The sequence below is a fragment of the Poecilia mexicana genome, unplaced genomic scaffold (genome assembly GCF_051168715.1).
Source record: "Poecilia mexicana isolate PSO_F unplaced genomic scaffold, ASM5116871v1 scaffold_20, whole genome shotgun sequence".
Classification (NCBI taxonomy): Eukaryota; Metazoa; Chordata; class Actinopteri; order Cyprinodontiformes; family Poeciliidae; genus Poecilia; species Poecilia mexicana.
In genome coordinates this window covers 6,591,048-6,611,792 of record NW_028263389.1, presented here as the reverse complement: position 1 = coordinate 6,611,792, position 20,745 = coordinate 6,591,048, and the positions used below count along the sequence as shown (strand labels likewise).

General features: G+C 41.1%; 1 protein-coding gene across 1 annotated transcript; it reads right to left on the bottom strand.

Annotated features, from left to right (window-relative positions):
- Window positions 1-327: 327 nt before the first annotated feature.
- Window positions 328-19,861, bottom strand: LOC106910970 (uncharacterized). Its single transcript, XM_014977705.2, has 4 exons — window positions 18,910-19,861; window positions 8,572-8,745; window positions 7,520-7,565; window positions 328-6,058 (listed from the first exon to the last, which is right to left on the bottom strand). Exons 1-4 carry the CDS (start codon window positions 19,023-19,025, stop codon window positions 1,034-1,036), a joined length of 5,361 nt encoding a protein of 1,786 aa, XP_014833191.2. The 5' UTR covers window positions 19,026-19,861; the 3' UTR covers window positions 328-1,033.
- Between the last annotated feature and the right edge of the window lie 884 nt (window positions 19,862-20,745).

Here is a 20,745-nt window from a genome sequence, read left to right as displayed (position 1 = left end):
TGTGTTGCCTTGGTGTCAAAGCGCCTCGGAAAGTCACAAAGTACACTTCCAGCAAACACGCAGAGCGTTGATCAACCACTGGGGTCAAAGGATGATTTATCTAACCATCACCACAGCAGCTCACTGGTTGCCACAACTACTAGCGACAGGGAGGAGCTGCACACAGTGAGGCTTTTGGATGGCTCCACCTGTAGCACAGATTGTCGTTGGCACTCAACAGGAACGGCGCCTTAGGCTTTTATTCCTTTTGCCTTACATGCAAATTAAACTTTATTACCTCTAGAAATCATCACACAGACATAAATAACACAGGGAAAGTCAAAAAGGTTATGTTAGAAAAGTCAGATTTATTTATAAAACAGATATATTAAGATTTGAGATTGTCTTTGTGCAAACAAGAGCAGAATGTTAAGACAGAAAATATTAATAAATTCAATTCCAGTGTACAATTCTCATATTTACAGACATTTCAAATCCTTGAGAACAACAGTTTTTACTCCCTTCAATGGTCAAAGACAATAGAGATCATGAAACCTCACAGGACAGCATATCATGCACCTTCGTGCTTATTGTCACCTGGCAGAATGAAATGCAAAGCTGAAGACAGAGCTTATGCCAATAGCTTAAACCTTACAGAGTGCTTTGTTCTTTTAAAAAACAACCACATGTATACTTAGAAGCGCTGGTCACATCCACCATGCCACAACACTACAAATGTTAAAATCAATCACCATTTGGTATTTATAAACCGAGGAGCTGCATACAAATTAGAATACACTGTACATGAAACTATGCTGATTGTATCAGGCTTGCTCATGCAGTAACCCAACTTCCTGCCAGGACTTGGTACACAAATTTTAAAAAGCAGCTCAAGCAAGGCAACTCTTTGTCTGAGCTACCCTCATGTCTTTATGGTTGCAAAATAAACAAAAACAGGAGACACAAAAGAGTCATCGCAAAGAAACAACAACAAAAAAACCCCCAGATTTCTCTCTACAAAGTTTCCTGCTTTTTGTTCTCATCCAGACTCCTTTCACAGCTCTGTCTCCTTTTCTCCACCGTCTGAGTCTATGTAATATTCATCGTCTGTTGTTGTGTCAGAGTTACTGTCTGAGGATTCGTCAAAAGTGTTGAGACTGGACACAAAGCCCCTGGAGGGCCGATGCACTCTGGATGACTGGCCATCTGCTGGGTCTGCTGCTTCTGGTGAGCTGGGAAAGGTGGGAGCAGGAAGACTAGTAGGTCTGGACATGAGTCTGGTTACCGGTGAGAGGGGAGGCGTCGGAGGAGGGGTCGGGGGACCCTCTGCATCCCATGAAAAGTGGCAGATGTTCATGCTGGGGCTACGAAGAAGACCTGCGCTTGATGGAGTACCGGTGCTGGACTGAGAAGGGGGCACTCCTGAGCTCCACTTTGCCAAGCACTGAGTCAGTGATCGAGGGAGGGATCTGGATCGCATCTTCTCAGCATCACAGGGGAAACGTGACATGCGAGGGTCGTGTTCAGGCTGGGTATAAAACGGTCCCGTTTCGGCAGGTGTGATGGACCTCTGGTGCAACTCATTGCCGCCATTTGCGGGAGATAGAGCGGGGTGAGAAAGATCGCCCACGCTCATAAACCTGGCCCCAGTCGAAATCCGTCCAGGCCGTGCCGGTCGACTGGAGAGGACAGAGCTTACAGAGAAGGATCTCCCTGGTTCAATACCATACTTTAAATCCGCGTACGATGACGTAAAGGGTTCATTTTCCTTTCCTGGACTTGAAGTGGGGGGACCGGTAGACACCCGGCTCCTTCTTGAGACTCCCAACCTGATTCCATCCACGGGCTCAAATGGAGAGGAGGATTCCCTGCGCCGATGGAGCTTTGGGCTGAAGAATACGTTGTCCTCGAACACTTCCGCAGCGGAAAATGGGGAGACAGGTGAAAGAGAAGAAAATGGTGAGAAGGGACTCCTGGGGCTGGGTGTAGACTTCCTGCTCTGACTTGGATAAGCAAAATTAGGGCTGAGGCTCCCATCGATACTGTGATTCGAAAAGGAGAGGAACTGGCTTGTGGCTGTATGCTGTCTCTCACTGTTTTCACACATTTCAAACTTTTCAACTGGGCCATGGACTGTCAGATGAATTTGACTTTGAGGTGCGGCACAAGAATTCGGATCCTCTCTTTTGTTGCCTTGAGTGGGATGTTCTGACCAGATGGGCAAATCATTTCCTGGCTTTCTTTCTCCAACAGACCGTGCTGGCACGAGAGTGTATCTATTGTCAGTTTGTCTTTTCGTGCCCTCTGTTTTCACTGCATTGTCTTTCAGCACCATCTCCTCCTGTCTTCGTTCCTCCAGAGTTTTGGTACTGTCTGCGCTGGCATCGCTGACACTGCTCACATCGCTTGATCCACTGAGAGAAGGTGTTTGGGAAGTGCGCCTCCACTTAAATGGGAAGGACGAGTCCTCCTCTGTTCGTTTGGAGCTGAATTTTTGCTTCAGCTTGTTAAACATCTGGTCCACTTTGTTGTAACTCTTGGCGACCCTGTCCGACTCCGACCTAGGTAAACCAGAGCTTGGTGTGCTGACGCTTCTCTTTATGCCAAACCGGCTTTTCTTAGGACTTTCTTCATTATTAACCTCAACTGAATAAAACCTACTTTTACTCAGAACGCTCTCGTTGGCGCCTGCGTCACTAGTTTCTTCAAGACTGGGTTCACTCTTTGTTGACCTGCCATCACTGGAGCTCTGATCAGAATGCCTGCACGACCTTTCAACTACTTCATTACTCTGCGCTGAGCCTGGCTGCGGCTTAAACTTGGTCTCCACAGAAACCAAAGTGTTTGCGTTGTGTTGTGAAGATGTAGGTGTGGTGTCCTTTGGGGTGTCTGCAGCAACATCTGATTTAGATTTAATTTTGTAAACAAGTGTTTCAGTTACATAGGTTGAAGAGAAGCTGTGTTCCTCATCACCTAAAAGAGACTGTGAGGTGATATGAACCCTGTTGTCAAAAAGCTGTAGCTGACTATTTGGCTGATATTGGACGAGGCCTTGAAGGTTATTATTGTTGACCCGGTCAGTGTCTGACAGACTGCATACCGAGCTTTCTTGTTTTGGAGTTCCGCTTTGGAAAGGCTTTAAACAAGCCTGGGATGGTCTGACAGGCGACAAAGGGGGTTTGAAAGTGGAGACAAATAGGTTAGCATCTGATGAAGTCTGTGGAGCATGATTCAAATGGGAAGGTTGGGAAATCAGAAATGTCTGTGGTAAGGTCTTCAGCTCTCCTTTTGTCTGCCTGGTAGACATTAGTGTAGAGTAAGGTGGGGTGCTATAGCGATTTTTATACCCACTGGGGAAGTCAGGAGGGAGGGAAAGGGGAGCGGAGTGACGACACTGAACTGTGCCAGACTCCACTGACAGAGTACGTTCCTGCCTGGTTGTAAACGGGCCCTGTACTCCCTGGTCGGAGCTCATGGTGTCACCAACTGTCTGCTTGTTTACGCCACGCTCCCTGGTCACTACCTCAGCACAGTCGGATGATAAGGAGCGATATTTCCCCCCTTTTCCCGGCTGTGTGTTGTTAAAAGCCTTGTGGTCACCCCCTTCTGGACTACCTGACTGTGGATACGAGAAGGCAGAGGGGGGACTTTGGGTGAGCTTTGTGGGAGCTGAAGAGTTGTTTGCCTGGACCTGGGGAAGATCTGGCTTCTCCACACTGACCGACTCTGAACACTGTCCATCCACCGAGTCCTGCCACGTTACTCGCCGCTCTCTCTTTCCATGTTTTTTTGGTTCTCTTTCTAGACTGTTATAAACTATGCTTTTTAACTTGGGGGGAGAAGGTTCTGAGGTGGGACTAGCGATTACTGGAGTTGCCGGGGGTGTTAGGAGAGAGGAGGCACTCACAGGAATTGGTGACGTCATGGTGGAAGCGACAGGAGGGCTCAGGGTGGACGGGCTACGAGGAGTGTTAGCAGAGGATGTGATTGGAGTGGCTGGTGTGTAGCTGCCTCTTGTTTTATTGAGAGTGTTTACCGAAGGAATAAGGCTTGTCACGGGTTTAGTGTGGTACGGTTTAGGAAGGCAGACATAACTTCTTTTAAAACCAAGAGGTGAGACGTTGGATTTACTGGTAAATGTTGATGTTTGAGCTGAAGAAGAGTGAACACTGTTGTTAGAAGAAGCCTGTTGAGACTGGAAAGAAAGCGTATGTTTTGTGTTTGAACTCGAGGAGCTGTCATAGGTAGTTTGAGAAGGATAAGGTTGATTGCTCGCTGCACAGGAATAACTGTGGAAAAGAGGGGGTTTGCTCAACTTTTGTGTGTCCATTTTGTTTTGAGATGTAGGTGCACTGGTGGATTTCAGTGGAGAACCATTGTATTTACCAAAGCTATCTGCGGGCAGATTTGAGGTCATGGGAGTAAATGAAGTAGACGAAGGCACACGAGCCGAGAGCAAAGTCTTTCTTTCATCATTCTTGTCTGGAACCTTGGTTTGCTTTTGTGTTGTTTGCGCTAAAACTGTGCTAACTTTAGAAGCAGGCCGACAATCAGGCATACTCTGAGGTTTTTGTGGTTGTCTATTGTCTCCATTTAAGCCACGCTGCTGGATGGCAGTTCTTTCTGATTCAGGTGACCGCATCTTTAAAGAGCGGTTGATGTTGCTTTTGCGAGCCAACTCCACTGTGTTGTTGTTATCACTGTTAAGCATATAACTACCCAGTCTTTTGTTGTCTGTCAGACTCGGAGAGTCCGTTTTCTCGTAGTCTTTCTTGTTTGTGTTTTTCACACTGAGAGGAGAACTGCCTTCCTGAGAAACTTGTTTCCACCAGGAAGTGGATTTCAGGTTTGCTCGCCTTGGAAGACTGTGAGTTTTTGAAGGAGCAGAGTGATCAAGCGGAAAATATCTAGTAGGAGAAATCGAGCTCTCTGAGAAAGGGATCGTGTTGTCCACATTCTCACAATTTTGTTGCCTCTGAAATGTAGGTTTGGAAGATGTAAAACTAGTTTGGGTCATCTGAGACTGCTGGGTATAAGAATTGTCTTTCATAGTTCTGCTTGTTGGTGAAGTTAGGAACGAAAACTTCTCGGATACGTTTCTCTCTCTATGATCGGAGCCGACAGGAGAGAGTACCGGTCCAGTTTCAGTTGTCCTGTAAGAAACCGGAGAAGGAGAGAGGACAGACTTTGGTCTCTCTTGTTCATTATTATTGAGAGAGCAGTTCCGAGATGAGGACTTCCCCTCAGGGAGGACAGGAATTTGACTGGAGTTTGTGGTATTGGGGTTAACTCTTCTAAAAGACAGGAAAAAGCTGCTCGTTGCTGGATTTGTGCTAAGAGATGATTGTCGACCTTGGAGGTCCATTTGGGGATGCCTTTGTTCATTAAGGTTAGGGGAGAGGTGAGACCAAGACGTTGGAGAAGTGGCTAAAGGGCTTATAGCACCCGAATCTAATGAAACAGTTGAAATCATGTCCTTTTTAGTGTTGAAATCCAAGCTTGAAGGATCACTTTTACTTGACCAGCCCACTGTATTACTTCTGGTTCCCAGGACTCTCCTAGGAATGTTCGATCCATCCGTCAACACATTCTTCACACCTTGTTGGTGATTTGGTGACGTATTTGCACCTTCTTGTAAATCCGCCTGAGCTTCTGAATATCCAGTTCCATCAAACCTTTTGGTTCGCCTTACACGACCACCCCACTGAGGAGCGAGAACTGTCACCATGGTGGAAGACAACATGGGTACAGGCTCATCCGAACAGTTGCCAAAATAAGAATGGTTTTCAAGGTGTGTTTGGTGTTGTTTTTTGTCTTTTTCAGTTCCAGTTAAAGATCCGGGGCACCGTCTGGACTGTGACTCACAGGGTCGTCCGTACAAGTCATTATTATTATGTTCATTTACTCTGGTGTTACTATTAGGAAGAATGTGAGTTCTGTTCAGGTTCCCGGTTATTCCCAGATCACGGTTAACAACATTGAGGAGTTTTTCTCTCTTCTTGGCTGAAAACAGGATTGCCTCTGACGATGGACATGCGCTGGTTGTTTCTATGGAGGAGCTGGATGAAGTTCCATTAACCTGTTGAGATACACAACATTACCGTCACTGACTGAATGTGCTGGATCTGCCTCAAAACAAGTTATTTTTCTCACCACAAAATACTCCTCCCGAGACACAGAACCATGCATAAGCACAACTGATCCTTAATCTTTGATATTTAGCCACATAACAACCATAAACCTCAATGTACTTTATTGGGATTTTATATAATAAACAATGTGGATCTCTGCAGCCCCTCCAGAGTTACCTAATGTCTAGTTCACACTGCAAGATTTTTATGCAGATTCTTGTCATGGTTTTCTCCTTCCAACAGCCTTAAGGACGCCCCAATTATCGGGATGCCTCTCAAGGATTATTGCTGTTGTGCGTGGTGTATTAAGAATCACTCGGCAAGACATTGGGACCACTCTGATGTAAAATCTGGGGCATTCGACATGTTGGATTGTCCTGGTATGTGTGGTGTTCCCTGAAGAGAAACACAACAGAGTCCAATGAATGTGTCGCTTAGTTAATTAGAAAGGGAGGGGACTCCAAAACTGGACATAGCAACAATCATATTAGAATACAGCCTTGCACTAAGAAATTCACTGGTGTTCCTTTGTCTTGACTCTGCTTTTTGTTGACTAATGTTTTCCTAAAAACAATCTGTCACTTCTAAAGAAACTTGATTTCACTGGATATTATTTACAGATATCAAAATAAAGCGTGGTGATTGCCACACAATTGCTTTTATGGTTTTTGCTTGTGAAAATCTGTTACGACATGTATCATTTTTCTTTCCCTTCCCAATTACACAATACTATGCACTAGCCTGCTGCGTAAAGTCCCAATAAAATGCATCATGTTGTCATCGTAACATGTCAAAAATATTGAACGGACAGGGATACTTTTGCAAGGTGCTGCTGTGTATTTTAAGTACAGCCATTACATAACTGTGTGTTTCAGTAGTCGTTTTCATAAGTCAACTTGCTCTTATCATCCTTATCTCACCAATGCAAATTCCTAAGCAGCCTTGAAAAAAGCTTCCTGACTTTTACAGCAGGAAGGCTGCTATCATAATTCCTATTTTTTCCTCTCATGTGCTATCACAATTTCTAAATACATGCTGACTTCAGCGGGAGCTTTTTAAAAGCGTACGTTCCCATGCAATAGCTATTTTAGAGATTGAAGCCTTGTCAAACAGGTTATTTTGAAAGGCATGAGAGAGTTCCAGGGACACAAAGGCGCACACACACACACACACACGCACACACACACACACACGCACACACACACCCTGTCTCTTCCAACTGTTAAAATAACCATCAATCTCAGATGTTTTTAAGTGTCACTCAAAGATCCAATCACAGAAAACCGTCACCTGGTTCTAAAGAACTGGAAGCTTTGAACTCTCCTCTTGATTAGAGCGGGAACACTTTGAATAATGTCGGCTCAAAAACTGTAATTTGTTGTATCACTTTCACGAGAAATTATCTTTACCTGCAAGGCGCTGTTCTTGATCTCGGCTAACTCTGGGTCAACCAAACTGGAAACAAGGGATGGAGGGAGGGAAAAAGAGAGGGAGAGAGAGAGAGAGATTTAAATGTGAAATCAATCTGATATTTTAAAAAAATGAAAAAAATACATTTTATTAGTAGGTTATAGCAAGAATAAGCAAATCTACACAAAGGTTTTAACAATAATTTCTGCAGTTAGACACGCCGTTCCTCTTGGACCGTCGTTCCTCTTGTCTCTGTAATGTTTTTAAGCGCAAACATTAGAGGGATTACACAGCCAACAATTTCCACGGGAACGCTGATCAACCAGATTGTCGGCATTCCTCGCTTCCTTGTTCTTCTCTAAACAGCTTTCCCAGAGTCAGATGTTCTCCGACTTTGCACCGCATGTTCTCTCTTCGTTCACTCTTCGAAGAAGGAGGAACAAAGGAACAATAACACACACCCTATATTCAAGATGTCTATATAAGGGAATAAAAGTCTAATATGACTGCAGGCAGATGAGAGACGGGGTTGAAGTGGGAGACTCTGATCTCCGTTGACAAGCCACACGGCAGTGTGCAAACTTACAGAAAATAAATAATGTAGAGTCATTCTTTTCACAATGTGATTCATATTCATGCATCTAAAATATAAAGTGATTTTTTTTTTTTTTTGCAAGAAATTAACAGGAAATGGTAGAGTTCATGCAATACTGACTCAAGAAGGAAACACAAGGAGAGTAATTAGCCAACTGGAGGATGATCTGAGAAACTATATGACGCATCAACTGAAACAATACTAAATTATACTTCCTGAAAGACTTCCCACACTTTATTTAGGAGTTTCATTACAACCTTTGTGAAAATACAACAAAAAAAAAAAAAGCCACTTCTTTGTGCACACCACCGTAAGACGGTAGTGCATCGCAAATGGAGGGCAGCAAACCAGGTCCAAAGATTCAATTACTGTTTGACTAAATGTTAGAAAAACATGTGATTTAAATGGCAGAATGAACCTTTATGGGCAGATATTGTAAAACAAAACGCTCCGTACCTGGACCACGCCTCTAGAGTCTTCTCTAGTCCCAGCTTCGGCTTGGAGAGTCGGAGTATGAGGCTGGTGACGAGGATGGAGCCAGCAGCGTTCTGGATCTTGACCTCTGAATGACCCCAATGATAAGTCTTGTCCTTTCCTAGACTGTCTGCTGATGTGTTGTCCTGGTGTTCACTAATAAGAAATGAGCAGGATAACATTTGAAATCAGACTGATCCCTTACTTCAGAGTATTTTTGATGCAAATATTCACATTGTTCACATTGCTTAAAAGTTGATTTATCAGATTTATCTGATTGAACTGCTGGTTTTGCCTGATTATTTCACTAGGAAGTGAAGTAATCACACTTTGGTGAGTGAAATTGAGTTGTGTGGAAGCCGATATGCAGAATTAGGGAGATATTGTGCAAAATATGGTATTTTAACATAGTGCATTTTCTATTACTTTTACTTCTTAATTTTTATCTGAAGAATGAACCTATCTGACAGATGCATCTAATTAAAATCACAAAATTATCAACAACATATCTTTATGCATTCATTTCACATGGAGTGGTTTATTTCTATTCATTTCAATGATTATGATTTAAAGCTTATTAAAAAATAGACTAGAACAAGTCTATACAATCATTGGGAAGACCAGATTACATATTGCTCAGAAGACAAGCAGATTAAGACACAAAGATAGCGGCTGCTCACAGAGAGCTGTATCCGAGCACAACAGAGGAATGTTGATAGGAAGGAAAAATGTGATAGAAGAAGACACACACATGCAGAGATAAGCTCAACCTTCCTATGATTGAGGGGGGAAAGTCCAATCAGAAAGTAAGGGAGAAATTCACACGGACTGTTTCATTTCTTCATTGGACTACAAAGGTCACGTTCCATGTCTTCGTCGATCTTGCATAATATGAACATTTTCTCAGGTGTGAGAAACAAAATAATTTGGCAATTTTTCCACGGTTAAGAAATCCGAATTAAAAGAAATGATGAGATGAAAGCAGCTAAAACAAGAAATGTCTTGGTTTAAAACGTGTATCTTAGTAGTCCAGATCTTAGAGTAAGAATTTGAAATAATAAAATATGACACAGTGAAATTCCCAGACTCAAATTCAGACACTTCTGTGGCCACAAAAACACATATGGGCAAATATTAATGGGCAACACTGGTTGCAAAACACAAAAAAATGAAGAAAAGTTACTAATCTACATGAATGAAATGTCACCAGGAATTTCTCTTCAAGTTATTGTTGTTTTATTGAACAAGTTGCAACTGGCATAGCAATATATTGGTACATAGTGCTCATAAATAATTCACAATCATTTATTGTGTAGCCTAAGTCATTCTTTGCGATATCGACTGCAACGATGCTGTGGTAACACTAAATGTGTGATATATTGTGCAGTTATACTTCTATCATCTTACTTATAAATTAAATGTTATCTGCGGAGCCAACAATTGGGCTTATATTCTCCCTTCACTATCACTAAAACCATTTGTTTCACTCAAAAGAAACTGGAGGTCACTTCAAAAAGAATCAATGGTTATTGGTGTTTCTGAAGGAGAAATGGGAGCAAAGAAAGACATATTACTGTATGTTTGTTGAAAATGGCAGCAATCAGCAAGGCAACTCGAAAATAGCCACACAACAATGCCAACAGGGATTAAGGATGGTATTCATTATAAGCTTCGGCGCGGTTGGGGCTCTGCCAGAATTTAAACACATCTGCAAGGGTTTCTTTGTTCCACATATGTGAAGCTATTTAAAATATTTTTGACAATTCCAAGTTTCACATTGAAGTTATTGACATGTACCCTGTTGTGTATCCGTTTCAAAGTAGCTCTAAGCATTAGAGATAAAGGGATCGGAGGCAGTCAGCCACTCTGCTATGATCGCTCAAGAAATTCCTCAAATATTGATTCAGGACGTCCCTTGTTAAACATGGATTCCTCCACAAGACCCTTCTGTATATTTACCCGAGATCATATCAGAAAATATCAAGGATGAAACAGTTCAACATTTTTAAACGTGTGCATTCAGAGTAAGAGGAGTCTATTTGTGAGCTGAACTAAACTGCACGGCTACTAAATTGCAACCCTAGAAGGGAACCAACTGGGAATAAACCAGAGCTTGAGCAAATCCCTCACTATGACTAAGGAGTACAATTTGTCACACTTGTCGTTTCACAGTCAACCACAGTGACGGAGGAAGAAAGGTGGACAGCTGCACCTCGAGGAAATAGCAAATAATGTTGCTGCGGTGTTTCCCCTGCAGTCCTCATCAATTATTACTATAAATTCCAGCTGTTCACAATCATTAATGTCTTCGGTACAAAAAAACCCTGCTTGAGTAACCAACAGTCATGGACTGGATAGTGTCTGGGGAAATGCTGATAAAACACAAAGGTTATCCTGGAATGACGGGATCATTTTTTCCACTTTGATGATATAGCAACATGAAAAAACACAGCAACTCGTTTTCTTGTGGCAATGGAGGGTTTCATAAGATAAACAAGAGGGGAAAAAAATGTCACAAACTTTGTGATTCAACACAATTCTGGCTGCTACGTTTTCCCCGTTGATGGTTCAAGTGCTTAATTGCATTTCTAGTATTTATCTGAGGCATTTAAAAAAGACCCATTTCACTGTATTAGCAGCTGAAGTGATGTAATAGGAGTTACGACTGAGCCTTGTAAATGTTTAAAAGTTTAAGAAGTACCTTAAAACAGGAAAAAAATATCTATAATTTACCAATTATGAAAAATTAATCATGACTCACTAGTGGATCATTGACTCTCTGTGTGTGGCTGCAGTGATATAATTACTGCAGGATGGAACCGGTCTGAAGATAAGGCCAAAGGAGAGTTAAACCACTCCTCTTGCCTTTATTGCTCCGAAAGTGTAAGTCTGATTTGCTGGGTTTATGTAACAAGTCAACACTTTCTCCTCCAGCCAGCGAATCGAGTGAAGACGCCCACTCGCGGAGTCACTAAAACTTGCATATGTGCAATCCGCTGCTGCAACCCACTGCTGGTATGTCAAACCAGTGCAGCAAGGATCAACTCTTGAGTAAACACAGCAAATGTAATGTCAGGAATTGTCTCTAAAAGGGCATTCACTTCCACTTTTTATCAAAATGTACAGTTAGGAGGCTGAATTTTTTCATGTGTGTGACATAGGGCTAGGCAAAAAAACAATAACAACATCCATAGCGATAGACACACGATCCAGAATAACAGAAAATACGTCCGATCAAATTTTGATGATTTCACTGAACTCCAATCCAGAACTGCACAGCATTCTGGGGGATGTAGGCAGAAGAAAGACTTTAGCCACTCAACCTCTCACCGCCAGCTAAGAAAGGTTGTTGGTATCAACTAACTCACTCACTCTTTGGTTACCTAGCAACAACCTGGTGAGTAGAGTAACATGCGCAGCAGCAGTTTCACATTGCCCCCAACATACTTGGGTCTACTTCAGTCCTCAAAAGTCTTCGCTTAAAGAGGACAAAGGTACATTTTCAAGACAGCAGATGCGTACTCGATGACGCACCAACTCGCACGGGAAACTGCTCAGAAGGGAAACAGTGTTCACATCAAACTGCTTAGTATACAACACCGAGTTGATAATGCTGGGAGTCAATGCAACCAGTGGCAAAGACGTGTAGCGTGACAGCTACTGAGAGCAGCACTGACAGTTGTGCGGTGGATGCCCTAGTGAAAACAAAATGGGAATAGGCACCCAACTAGCTTATCAAACTTGCTAGAGGGTCCATTCAGATTGTGAGAAATGAAGGACCTTGTCACAAGAAATGTAGGTGATTAGTATGCTTCTCAACCATCAGTTTATACGGTGAGGTTTATACAGTATGCCTGAGGATGTGGGAGCAGTTTCAGATTTAGCTACCCTGCTTCATAACGGCTTAAAAATAAAAAAAGGTCACAGTGGAGAGACGAGTACAACAGCTCAAGAGGAAATTTTGGATAAAAGAGAAAAAGAGGTCAGTTTGACAGCATTTTGGATAGTTAAAAACTAATCAATAATTATCGATATCAACTGATATGAATTGCTTGTATCATGATATGTTTTTCAGTAATAGCCTAGCCCTACTGTAACCTTTTTTTAATTTTTCCTCAAGCTTATACAGAGCTCAATCCCACCTTGCCCTCAGGGATGATTTACTGGCATCACCCGAGAATATTATGCATTAAAGCCTGCTGGAACAAGACATGAGAGAGAGAGAGCGACGCAGAGAGAAAGGTGAGGAAAAAGAAGGAGGGGAAAGACAGTCTCATGTTTTCAGAATGTTCCACGGATAACACACCTTTAGCGTCTTATGCCTCATTTTCCTTAAGGCATAGAAGAGGTGTTCTCGCATGGCAGAGATACTAATGCTTTTAGATCCTTTGAAGGGGAAAAAGGCTCGTCTACCATTGTGGATCAGATCGACGTTCACACAAACTTATTAGCTCTCCTTCGTAAGTAAGAGTGTGACTCAGGCATCCTTCATTTAGAGGTCACTAAAGGTTGCCAAGTTTGCTTGTCGGGCCTCCAAAGAAAATGAAGGGTGGGGCAGTCGATTATTAGCTTGTTCCTGGGACTGTAGCCGCCTCAAGCAAGGCGCCCTTCCCTACTAATTGGTCTCTAGATGGTGGAACTACATAAGAGTGCAATGTGGGGTGTGTTAACTTTCTCTGCTTAATTGCTTTGTGTTTCTAATTAGTGCTCCTTCATACTCATAGCAGCACTTAAGACAACTCGGTGCAACAACTGCTCGTCATTAGGTTATTCCTTCTTCAAATGTGCATCTGACATCAAAGTATTAAAGGTAACAAGAGGTTCAGAGGCCCCCCACTGAAATGATGATGAGATCAAGGGGCCCCAATGCTCATCAGTCATTCATTGTGATTGGCCTTGATTATGCCATCTTTCTGACCTTTTCCTACAGCTGTGGAGAGTAAAAGGGCCGAGAGGGATTCAAGTCCCAACAGTGGAGAGTTGTCAAGGCTGGGCCGGCATAATTAGCTGAAACAGAGACTGTGTATAGTGATGTGTGTGTTGTTTTACCAGCTAATAACGCTGATGTGGTTTGTGGGAAGAGAGGCAATTATAGGTTTATTCTTCTTTGATCGTTGTCAGAATCATGTTTTGGCAAATTTAGATGAGAAACTTTTTTTTTTGCTGTACCCAGCTTTCTTTCAAACTTGAAAGTCGTGTTCTCTAGACTTTCAAATCTGAAGAGACAAATGGGTTTAGGTGTCAAGCCATACTGATGCCCTCGGGGAACAGGAAGCAATTAAAATGTAATTAAATGCCCCTAGACATCCTTAGTTATTTGTACGTCGATGCACAAAACTGATGCTTTTATCTAAAAAATGTGGTTAGGTTCTGTCAGAGGTAATGGTGTAGAAACATGGTGCAAGATTAGACGGGAAATGGAGGAAGAGTGAAATAAAGGTAGGTGATTGTCTCTACAGGATTGAGTCTTCAAGAGTTTCTCGAAGAGAGACAAGGTTTTGGTAGGTCACTGTAAAACGGCACATGAAAAGAGTCTGGATTGTCTTGAGGGTGGCGTAGGCACTACTAGCCAAAAATACTTTGCAACCGAAGCGACTATGTCCCTATGAGTGCATTCAAGTAGATGGGTTTCATTAAGCTTTAGTAAGCTAACATCAGTGACTTGAATTTGTTCCGACCGGCTAAGGGTAGCCAGTGGGACGCAGAGATCTGACATGCGTGTCTTTTAGGCTAACTGAAGACCAGACACATCTGGAGCATTTGAAGAGGTTTCACAGCATAGACCGGGAGACAAATTAGCAAAGCATTGCGGTAGTCAAGGCAGAAAATTAGCTTCTTAGCTTCTCAAGGTTCCAGCATATTTTCCATTTCAAAACTCCAGACTATTGCAAACAATTTTGTCATTTTCGGTAAACAAAAAAAAACAACTTTATGCTCAAGTTTGATTTAAATGTCTGCATGTTGAGACAAATAATAAAACACATGCTTGTAATTCAGCATGTGTGGGAAAAAAAAGGATGTTTCACTGCTTCTTTAGCATTTGGACAGAAACCAATTCCATTTCAAGACCTACAACATTCACGCTCATTTGAACTGGGCTGATCTAAACACGGACTCATTCAGAGTACAGACTGTAGCCAATAAACCTTTTATTCTAATTGTGAAATAAAAAAAATAATTTCTATTTAGCATCACAAGCCCTTCAGATCAGACCCAGGATTTTAAATCAGAAAGTTTTTAAATCGTGATGTAATGTGGTTATATCAGGATTTTACATAATCCTGGTATAATCGCAGGATTATAGCAGGATTTTAAAATACTGTCATCTAAACAACTCAGAGTCCCAAATACTGATTGCTGGAATACTGCAGTGAGGATATGATGAAAATAAGTCTGGAGCAGAGAATGGAAATATCATTTTAAAAAACATTTTCCATTCTTTCCAACTTATTCATAACAGGACAAACACAAAAATAAATTCCCAAATTTTCAAGGCTGCTTACAAACCACATACTTTATATCATATATTTCTATATTTGTCAATGCAAACACTAATAAATTGGTTTTTGTTGGTTTTGCATAATTTTGAGCATTATTTTATTCTGTTATTGTAAATTAACATTGACAATGTTTTTTTTATTATTATTCTTAAGACCTTTTGCAAAATGTTGCCTTTTCACCAAATAACTTGCAGAAAAAAAGAAAAATAATTCAGCACTTCCTTAATTTTGACTATTAATTGTTTATCAACTATTTAACTATAAACTGCAGATGTCCCTCGCTTTAGAGTAGAGAAAAACTTACAGGTATCAGTCACATTTAACCTGCTGATGACAGCAGAACAAAACAAACTTCAGCCTTTATTTGACAGCTGATATGTAAAAAGACAGTTATCATGACTAGAAGCCTGATCTCTCTTTGTTTTGATGCTCTGTAAGCCGATGAGTAACCGAGAGGCTTATTTTGGTTGCAGCATTATGTGCCTAATAGATGTTGCTGTTTTCCTTTTTTTTTCCCCCACATGAGGTCAGCTTCGCTGTGGGTGTGTGCACAAGCTGCCAGTTAGCACTTACATAACTGAAAGGACTAAAAAGTGTGGGTGTGTGCGCTCAGCTCTGACGAGCATATGCAATGGATCAACTCCTGCAAATGATTTACTCCTTAAAATCCCGGTTAAGTTTCGGCCTAATGAGCTTCCACCTAATGGGTTTTATGATACATCTGCGCGAGTGTCAACAAAACCTAGGCCAGGACAAAGTGAGACTTGTCCCAATGCTGCCACACCTTCATCGCATGTTAAATTTAAAGAAATACTGTTTGCTTTGCTTATATACGCTGGTACACCCTGGGCTGGTTCAGAAGGAATTAGCAGGAGGACAAGGGAAGCTCGATCTCCAACATGCACAGACAGTAATTGAGTGTGCATATACAGGTGCTGGTCATAAAATTAGAATATTGTGATAAAGTTCATTATTTTCCATAATGTCATGATAAAAATTAAATTGTCATATATTTTAGATTCATTGCACACCAACTGAAATATTTCAGGTCTTTTATTGTTTTAATTTTGATGATTTTGGCAAACAGCTCATGAAAACCCAAAATCCCTGTCTCAAAAAATTAGAATATTATGAAAAGGTTCTCTGAACGAGCAATAAAAATAATCATCTGAATCAACAAAGTAACTCTAAACACCTGAAAAAGATTCCTGAGGCCTTTAAAAACTCCCAGCCTGGTTCGTTACTCAAAACCGCAATCATGGGTCAGATTGCTGACCTGACTGCTGTCCAGAAGGCCATCACTGACATCCTCAAGCAAGAGGGTGAGAAACAGAAAGAAATTTCTGAACGAATCGGCTGTTTGCAGAGTGTTATATCAAGGCACCTCAGTGGGAAGTCAGTAGGAAGGAAAAAGTGTGGCAGAAAACGCTACACAACGAGAAGAGGTGACCGGACCCTGAGGAAGATTGTGGAGAAGGGCCGATTCCAGACCAAATTAAATTTTCATCTCCATAAAACTTTTCAGCAGATGGAAGCATGAAGTGCTCCAAAATCTTCTGATAGCTGCTGCATTGATCCTGCCCTTGATAAAACCCAGTGGACCAACACCAGCAGCTGACATGGCACCCAGACCATCACTGACTGTGGGTACTTGACACTGGACTTCTGGCATTTTGGCATTTCCTTCTCCCCAGTCTTCCTCCAGAGTCTGGCACTTTGATTTCCGAATGACATGCAAAGTTTGCTTTCATCCGAAAAAAGTACTTTGGACCACTGAACAACAGTGGTCCAAAGTGCTGCTTCTCTGTAGCCCAGGTCAGGCGCTTCTGCCGCTGTTTCTGGTTCAAAAGTGGCTTGACCTTTGACCTGGGGAATGCGGCACCTGTAGCCCATTTCCTGCACACGCCTGTGCACAGTGGCTCTGGATGTTTCTACTCCAGACTCAGTCCACTGCTTCCCCCAAGGTCTGGAATCGGCCCTTCTCCACAATCTTCCTCAGGGTCCGGTCACCTCTTCTCGTTGTGCAGCGTTTTCTGCCACACTTTTTCCTTCCTACTGACTTCCCACTGAGGTGCCTTGATATAACACTCTGCAAACAGCCGATTCGTTCAGAAATTTCTTTCTGTTTCTCACCCTCTTGCTTGAGGATGTCAGTGATGGCCTTCTGGACAGCAGTCAGGTCAGCAGTCTGACCCATGATTGCGGTTTTGAGTAACGAACCAGGCTGGGAGTTTTTAAAGGCCTCAGGAATCTTTTTCAGGTGTTTAGAGTTACTTTGTTGATTCAGATGATTATTTTTATTGCTCGTTCAGAGAACCTTTTCATAATATTCTAATTTTTTGAGACAGGGATTTTGGGTTTTCATGAGCTGTTTGCCAAAATCATCAAAATTAAAACAATAAAAGACCTGAAATATTTCAGTTGGTGTGCAATGAATCTAAAATATATGACAATTTAATTTTTATCATGACATTATGGAAAATAATGAACTTTATCACAATATTCTAATTTTATGACCAGCACCTGTATATGGTGGAGCTGCAGAGATCGGTGAGCAAGTATCAGCTCGCCGGTAAAAATCCTAACAACTGTGCCCTGAAGTAGCACAACCTGATGCTGATGCTTTATGCAATAAAATATCTGCATGGAGGCATGCAGCTACACATGCAGTATGGGGGTCTAAAATTGCCCAAAAAAAATCTATAAAAGGACAAATAGATAAATCATTACTTAAATGTATCTATATTTGATTAAAGATTAAAATAAATGTGCACACAATAATTCATTACAAATGCAATTACATAAGCATGATGGGGAGAAAAAAGTCTAGATTTTCCAGCACATAATTATTTTACTATTTATTTAAATATTTAATGACGCTTGCTGAGGGACATTATACATTTATATATTAGGTCAGTCTTTTTCATTAAAGTCAGTGCTCTAATCAATATTATTTAAAAATGACAAGTTTTGAAGGTTAAAAAAAATCTGTCGGAATATATTTGGTGAAAAGAGCAACACCTTCAATAAATTCCCCGTGCAAAGCAGTACAAAAAGCATGAACTAATTGAATACGGATAAATGTTGAAGTATGATTTTAACTGATTTTTGATTTGTTTCATTCATGATTTATCAATTTTAAATATAACTACATGTTGATGTTTTAGGCAAACATTTTATATATTCATGAACAAATCTGATATTTTCAAAGTTTAATTTAAAAATGATACGTGTAACTACAAATTATTATTACACTTTTGGGCACTTTGGGAAGTCCATAGCTACCACACAGAGCCAAAAAGGGAAGGTAATTTATTTTTATGGATGCGAGCTGTCAACTAAAATGGGCTAGAAACTTAAATGGGTCATATTATATTAGATAATCCATAAACCGACCAAAATAAATGAGGAAAATAGCTTTGTAACAGTTAAATCCACACGTAGGATTAAAGGAATGTTTCCATACTATGGCGTGATAAAAATCAATGTATTATACAACTTATAAAATGTTACATGACGGGATGATTCCATAGCCGAATTCACCCAAATGAAGTCCTGAATCAATCACAGCTTTAATTTGTACGACACGACTCAGATTTTTTCCAGATAACCCTTACATTTCTAAAACCGCCGTTTTTAAAGCGAAGTTTGGCGCGCGTTCGTCTCCCTTCATAATAACCCGTCTCGAATCGCTGTGAAAAAGCCACACAGAAGCCTAACAAGTGCGCAGAATCGTGTAAGAACACCACGAGAAGCGAAACCATTACACACATATCACAAAGAGTCCCGTAAAATGAGTTTTAAATTGATTTTCAGCTACCTTGCAGTTGGAGTCCATGCAGTTCTAGCTGTGGCGCACTGAGGCGTCGTTGTCTCTCCTCCTCCTCCTACTCCTGCAACTCTGAGCTCCAGCTCTGCTGCGTCACTTGTTGACATCCTATTTTAACCGGTTCAGTAGGACCTCGGCATTCAGGATGGGAGTGCACAGCATCTTAAAAATGCACAGAGGAATTCGATGGGAACTTACAGCGAACAGAGATGCCACGAAGAAGACATAACGTCAGGTCAAAGTGCAACACCTCCGGTGACTGACAGGTGACCAAAGCGGAGACACAGATGGCCCCGTCCCTTTACTGCAGGTTGCTTCCTTGGTCGTTTCCTTCCCCTGCCACTTCTTCGTATCTCGTTATTCCCTCTTACCACTACATCTAATCACTTTGCAAAAATAAGGACACCATTGCAGATATTTAAGCAGATATTTCTAATGTTTTGGCTAAAGATCCCTGCTTGTTGTTAATAAAAAACTTTGTCGATGTTTTATTGTGAAGAAATTGCACATAAATCTACCAGCTGGCACCAGGTATGAGGGAACTTTGCAACCACAAAAGATTTAAAATCTCACCATTTCAAGCTGTGCAACTTTTTTTTTTCTTTTTTGATTTTGTATTTTCTTTAGCGACAGTTGTAATTACACATGAATTATCTAATGCTGATTCATTTTCTGCTTGTCTGAACCTGGAGAAAAGTTCATTCACACTTTGTCTATTTGTAATTATAGTCGTTTTTGTAGTGATGGCTCATACTTGACAGTTCAGTTTAAAAGCCTGAGAAATTGTTGAAATTGAATTGAAAATGCCTTTTTGTCATTAATATATCGTAATGTGCCATTGGACATTTCTTCAGAGTGATAGTACTTATTCCTATTTGAGCTTTTTCTTTTGAAAACTTTTTATTAAAACTATAAAACTCTAAGCCACTCCCCTGAATTGATCATTTACAGGATAATTTTTTTTAAAAGAGGGAGAACACTGAATCATTTTCACTTTGTGTTATTTCATGAACTTATTAGAAATGCTAATGAGATCATTGAAAAAAAATAAAATAAATAAAATTATAGTTATCGAAAAAATAAGTTAAGATAACATTGGTTTTCAAGCAAAAGGACATTCTGACATAGATTTAATATTACAATTTTTTTTCCATTGCTAATCCTCTTGTTAAATGCAGAATGCAAAAATGTCAACAACAAAAAAGAGCATGTTTTCGACAACATAAACAAGAGGCCAGTGTTGTCATGGTTGCTGCAGGAGGTAAATGTTCTTTTCTCATAAATCTGAAGCATAACTCTGCTGGAGAAACACGTTCTGCCACAAATGGAAAGATACCTCACTTATTCTTGACACATCTCTTTTCTGTTTTGGTCTGTTTTCTGTGTGTAGCTTCCATACCCTCCATCACCACCTGCTCAAAGGCTTGGCAGCTCTGGGCTGGGCTTTGCAGGGAAAACAGCACCCTCTTCCTGTTCTGACATACTGTTCTTTTCCACTGGAATTCAGGAAACCATTGTTGGGATGAAAGTCATCTGAATCCCCGGCCCAATTTAGGAAGCACAACCCGGAAAATATAATCACCGGTTGGGGACCAGTGATGATTTAAGTCCATTTGACAATGATTGGCAAATCTGGTAGAAAAAAAAATGCTGTGGAGCTGTTCAGATTACCGCAAGAGAATGTCTTGTCACACGTGATTTCATAATAAACTGAGTAACATATTACCGAAGCATTTTCTAATTCAGACTTTAACTGTTCAACTTTATCTGGGATTTGAAGAACTTGGTTTGTAATCTGTGAGTTATTGTTGATACAGAGGCCATTAT

Coding starts and splice junctions, on each gene's coding strand:
- LOC106910970 (XM_014977705.2), bottom strand. CDS start 19,025: ATGTCAACAAGTGACGCAGCAGAGCTGGAGCTCAGAGTTGCAGGAGTA. Junction 8,746..18,909: donor GCATGGACTCCAACTGCAAG/GTAGCTGAAAAT, acceptor ATTTCTTATTAG/TGAACACCAGGACAACACAT. Junction 7,566..8,571: donor ACTCTAGAGGCGTGGTCCAG/GTACGGAGCGTT, acceptor CCTTGTTTCCAG/TTTGGTTGACCCAGAGTTAG.